The sequence below is a fragment of the Nestor notabilis genome, unplaced genomic scaffold, assembly GCF_000696875.1.
Source record: "Nestor notabilis isolate BGI_N333 unplaced genomic scaffold, ASM69687v1 scaffold4172, whole genome shotgun sequence".
Lineage (NCBI taxonomy): Eukaryota > Metazoa > Chordata > Aves > Psittaciformes > Psittacidae > Nestor > Nestor notabilis.
In genome coordinates this window covers 104555-110554 of record NW_009918635.1, presented here as the reverse complement: position 1 = coordinate 110554, position 6000 = coordinate 104555, and the positions used below count along the sequence as shown (strand labels likewise).

At 36.6% G+C, this 6000-nt stretch overlaps 1 protein-coding gene across 1 annotated transcript; it reads left to right on the top strand.

Moving 5' to 3' along the window:
- Positions 1-1136: 1136 nt before the first annotated feature.
- ABHD10 (abhydrolase domain containing 10) lies at positions 1137-4806 on the top strand (the record flags this gene model as incomplete). Its single annotated transcript, XM_010009819.1, has 4 exons — positions 1137-1333; positions 2205-2316; positions 3276-3413; positions 4465-4806. Coding segments are annotated over 4 exons (789 nt in total), but the record flags the coding sequence as incomplete, so codon positions are not given.
- Positions 4807-6000: the final 1194 nt, after the last annotated feature.

Below are 6000 nucleotides of genomic sequence, written 5' to 3'. Positions count from 1 at the left end.
CCCCCCCCCCAGTTATTAATGTGAATAATAGAGTCCAACTTAGTGTTTGGTTTCCAAATGTATCTAGTTTATTATCTTGAACTATACGAAAGCAAAGTAATTTTAAGTTTATGCTAATAGGAAAAATTCTCACGTAATACATTGCAGGTTACTTTGACAGAAGTTGCACTTGGTGATCTTTCATTTTTAAACTATGTGCAAAATACATTTGCAAAGTGCTCTTTCACTGTGGATAAACAGAACAATCTGAGTACTGGGATAATGTAACCTCTACAGTAAGAATACACCAAACCATATAATAGGATATCTGTGCCTCTTTTGAAGAGGCATGAGAAAATCATAGCTCTACAATGGTCAACTCTTTCTTCTTATGAGATGTGTTTAATGTATTGCTTTGTATTTACAGAAAATGTAGCTTTATTTTGGTTTTTATCTTATGTGCTTCATATCTGAGAAAAGGACTGATGTTAACATGGCATAGTGTTAAAATGAGCCTTTTTTCAGTGTTCCTGGCAATAATCTTTCACTTAAACAGAAATAGCTGTTGATGAGATGATGAAAAAGGCTAGATGTTATTTATTTCATTTGATCCAAAACAATGCTAATGTTGTTTTATGTTCATAATGTTGGAAAAGTTAGTCACAAGATTCTTTCCCAATTTCCACTTTTGAACTTCCCTGTTGTACATCCGTGTAGATTTTGTGGATTTGTCTCCTCTTGTCATTGTAAACTTACAGTACATACTCAGTCACAAAGTTATATTTTTTGAAATTCAGTCTTGGGTTGGGGGGGGGAAATGAAAAATGAAGAGTTAAACTATGAGTAAACATATTCAGTGGTATAAAACATGAATACAAATGTTGTGTAGAAAATACTAGCATTTGGCTTCAGTCAGCCGCTCTGCTGAGTGAACTCCTTGCATACGTGATTGGCATTTAATGATTTGAGAATAAATCATATTCAGCTTTCCCTTTCAGATTGATCAATACTACTTAGTCATTAACAAATAAAGGAGGTAATTATTTTTTTGAACGAAAGCATCTGATTTTCACATAAGATGCTCATATTTCCTGAATCCTATTTTTATAACATACTGGTATTTCTGCGAAGGTTCTTATGATGGTTGTACTGAATAGTTCTTTTTATTAGTTTGCAGGCTGAAATCATCGGTCAGCTTTCTTACTCGACCAGATCAACCAAATCTTGCTTATCATAAACTAAAAGGCAGGAATCCAGGAGTTATCTTCCTTCCAGGCTTTAATTCAAATATGAATGGTCAGAAAGCAACTGCCCTTGAAGATTTCTGCAACTCTCTAGGTCATGCCTTTGTCAGGTATATTCAAATTACATTGGTCTTGAGAAAACAAGAGTAGTAACATGGGTTGGGGGACGGGTTTTATAACAAAAATGTGTAGACTTTGGCATTTGGGTTGGAATGTATGCTGTGCTGTACACATAAGGTTAAGAAGTGTCTTTTTCAAATAGGCATTTCTTTCTGTGGCAAGACTGAGGTAAATGAGGACAATGTATTCTGAAAGCAGCTCAGAAAATTCTTTGATCAGTTTTTGTAGTCTAGCCAGTGATATGTGTTACATTAAGGCTATAGGCACAAAGGACCAGGAGTTTTCTTTTTTTGGGTTTGGGGTTTTTTTTTTTTTTTTTTTTTTTTTTAAGTTACAGCTATAAGAATGCTTCTTAACTGCCAAATCTTAAGTTACCCAGTGTCTTCTGCAGTTTTACAACATCATGTACATGCTTGGTGAGTCTCTCCTTTGATAGACTAGGTTGAATCCTGAGTTTCATAAGTCTTCATGCTTGGGTGTAGCATTTGAAAGAGAGTTTGTACATTTAAAAAAATACCTTTAAAATTGCAGTATTTGGTTGGGGATTTTTTTGTCTGTAAGGGGAATTCTTTGGCTGGTAATTTCTCACAAAAATATAATTTGTCACAATAAATACAAATCTGGTTAATCTGGATATTGTTGTATCAAATGATAAGAGAGCACGGCATCACTTAGATGTCTGTGTTGTGTTTAAACCTATTTTCATGTGATTTCTGGTGCTAGTGATACACAGGACTAAGTAAGAAAATATTCAGTGTGGTATCTTGTCCCTGTTTAATTTGGTTAAATGGTGATATTTAGGTAGCTTCTATATTGCTGTAGACAGTACATTGACTTTTGTTTTGATGGTTTCTTTTTCAGATTTGATTATACAGGATGTGGAAGTTCAGGTGGTAAATTTGAAGAGTGTACATTTGGGAAGTGGAGAAAAGATGTTCTGTGTATACTGGATGAACTTACAGATGGACCACAGGTTATATTTTATTTTTAAATATAGAATGCTTTTTTGTTGTCAAGATAGAACATTAATCAAAAATATGCCGTAATACCTCTGGTCAACAGTAGCTTCTATTTAACAGCTGCCACCTGCTCACTTTCAGGCTGACTCATTTGAGAGGTCGTATTCACAAGACCTCTTTTGCAAGCAGGTGGATCACAAGATCTTGGAAACATGGGTTGGCAGAACCTCCTGGAGGTTGTTTATTAGAGCCTTCTGCTCTGAGTAGGGCTGTCATCCCTCTTAGTGAAAAGTGTGTCACTGCCCCATTCTGATACATTAATTAAAGGATTTGCAGGAATGTTACAAGTTAAGATACTCTATCATAGAATGACAGTATGGTTAGGGTTGGAAAGGACCTTAAGATCATCTAGTTCCAACCCCCCTGCCATGGGCAGGGATGCCTCACACTAGACCATGCTGCTCAAGACTCTATATGATTAAATAATTTACAAAAAATAGCAGAAGCAGCACTTGAGTTCTTCAGTTACTTTAGAAATGACTGTAAGAAACTTAAAATCTCTTGCAACCTGGAAATGCCATACCTAGTGTTGTGTTTAAAATTATTTTGTATTACGAATTGCTTTTGTTAACCTCTTTCACTACACTGAGCCTTTACCATGTGCATTTATTCTAAGAAAGAAATATAAAGTATATATGTGATACTGAATTGTTTCAACTCTCATTTTGTTTGCAGCATTTCAGTCTCAGGCAGCAATAACCAGCCATGCCAAACAAAAAGAATAATAAAATACCAGATCCTATGGTGCTTACTCAGGCAAAATTCCCACTGGAGGTGACAGCAGTTCTGCCTGGGTAAGGACAGCAGGATTATGCCCAAGGTTTAAGTAGTTAAACAAAAAGAACTTGTAACAGAAGAAAAAAATTACTAGCCATTTCCTGTAAAGTAATCTCTTATTTTCTCTCTTTTTCAGATTCTGGTGGGCTCCAGCATGGGTGGATGGCTGATGCTTCATGCTGCAATAGCACGCCCAGATAAAGTAGCTGCTCTAGTTGGAGTAGCTGCAGCAGCAGACTATCTTGTAACAACTTTTAAGCAGCTTCCCATTGAGGTAGGTGTTGACTGTTGGCTTTTGTGCAATCTAAAAATCTGTCACGCATTTAAGAAATTCTGTTGTTCAAACTGTACTTTTCTTGCAAGTCTTTCTGTAAATTTTCTGTGTTGGTAGTGGAGAAGGGCTGAAAATTTACATTAATCTGGAAGTCTGCAGTATACTGTGCTTCAAGTTATAAAGCTAGTGTGAGCGCTACCTGGAACGTGTTTATATTACTGTAGCATATAGGACACGAAGTTAGGGTCCATGTGATTTCAGTGTTGACTACCTTATATTTGCATTCAAATTGGATCCCTGTGCTTTCAAGGATGGGGAAGTAGCTGCTGAAGTATTTGAGACGACATTGGGTGAGGTGAGTCTGACCCAGGTTGTGTATGTAGAAAGAGAAGTCTTCAGATTAGCGTGTTTGTAAAGACTGCAAGATTTAGGTAGTGGGAAGTCTCTTTTGAGTCGCTTCCTTGATAATGATGTCCAGTTTTAAGGAAAGTAAGTCAGGTGTTAAAATGTGACAAATAAATACAGCAATAAATAACTCTACCTTAGAATAATTAAAGTATTTTCCTGTTTTGTTTTGTTTTCTAAGGCACTTCATAGTACCTTAGGAAAGATTCTGGAAATGTGGTGTTTAGACATAGCTATTGTGGCAAAGACTGAAAAAGACACATCACTGGAAAATTCTTTTTTCCTAGGATTCTTCATGTTTGAAGTGAACTGATGAAAGCCAAAGAGACTCACTGTTCATGGTGGTTCTACATCTTTTTCTTTCTGATAGATTCTGACTGAGAAACTTCATTTCCGTGGTGAATCCTAATGAGATTAATTTGCAGGAGAGGCATGCAGAGTAGCTTTTGTGACACGGTAGGGGGGCTTGTCTTTTCAGATGTTGGAAGGCAAACGGGAATATAGCTCCTCTGCTAATAAAAGTGAACAAAGTGAAATTTTATGCCAGATGAAGTTTTGCTGCATTTAGAACAGAAATAAGTTGAGGTGCTACAGAGAGCTTGTAACATCTGTCTTGTCTATTCTTTGCTCTTTTTTTTTTCTATAGGCACAAAAAGAAATAGAAGAAAAAGGCGAATGGAGGTTTCCAACAAGGCATAATGAGGAAGGATATTACTCCTTGAGATATAACATTATCCAAGAAGCAGAAAATCACTGTTTGCTGAATAGCCCTATTCCTGTAACATGTCCCATACGACTTATTCATGGCATGAAGGACAGTGATGTCCCTTGGCAGATCTCTATGCAAGTTGCTGATCGTGTTTTGAGCAAAGATGTGGATGTTATCCTCCGCAAAACTGGCCAACATCGGATGAGTGAGAAGGAGGATATAAAACTTCTTGTGAACACTGTTGATGATTTAATTGACAAGCTGGCAACACTCTCTTAAGCTGCAGAGTAGCATAAGTGCATGAACTTTACACCTGACTCTTTTCCATGAGTAGCAGAAACCCTGATCTTAACAAGATAATGCCTGTGACTTACCACTGTAGGAGCTGTTTTCTTACCTCTGTTTTGTAAATACAGGTATTAATGCTGCATTTGCACAGACAGTCCCAAAGCTGAAGGAGTGCTGCTGTTGTGTTCAGAACCTCTCCTTCACCATTTAAACCTTTTTTTGTAGAATTCCTACACTTTTGTACTGAAGTGTTCATTTGTCTTTGTCACTATTGGCCTGTACAGTAAAACTTTTATTTCCTGTGTCTCTGACACCTTTTCAATACTGTCCTTTTGCTGTAACATTTTTGTATCTTATGTTTGAAACCATCAGTGCAAGGCAAAATATAACTTAAGTGTTTACTAATGTTACTATTATTAGAAATAGCAATACTATGAAGCACAATAAACAGATTTCAGATAAATTACTATGTTCCTAAGTATTGTTGAAAAGTGGAAGGCGCACCCTGATGGTGTGCCTGGGGTGCTATGTAAGGAAGAAGTTAACTTAAAAGATGCAGGGCTTCAAATTGCAATCAGACCTCTTTTATTTATGCTTATCAGTAGGGCTTCTGTCTTTTTCTCCAGGCTGTCATCTTGAGGTATTTAATTTGTGGGCCTACTATTAAAGGAACAGTATATTAATCTTGGTGTAAACTGGAACTGGATCAATCTAGTGACTCTCTTGCTTTCACAGTAACTTCTTTATAAAGTGAGGAGTACAGCAGCATAGGGCAACACTGCCTCTTCTCTGTGACTTGAGAACTGTAGATTACTATGAACAATGTCTTCAGAGTTAGAAATCTGACATGCACAAGTGCAAGCCTGAAAACTTGTAAATGAAGCTTGATAGTTGGATAATTCCTGTAACATAAATCCATGGAATTTAATATTAAATGGACTTAATTGCAAATGTGACTATAATCTCAGTTTTGTCAAAAAATACGGTGCCATTCATACACTTGAAAAGAGAGGAGCTTAGGTGAGAGGCTGGAATTAGTTCAGGCTGGCCTTAATATGAAAGATCAGTGAAAAGTACATAGTTGTTTCTGGCTTTATTATTTCAAGTAGTAAATGGCATCACTGTTGCTACCTTAAAGAACTAAATCTCTTGGGGGTAAGGTATTTCTAAAGAGATTGTCATTTT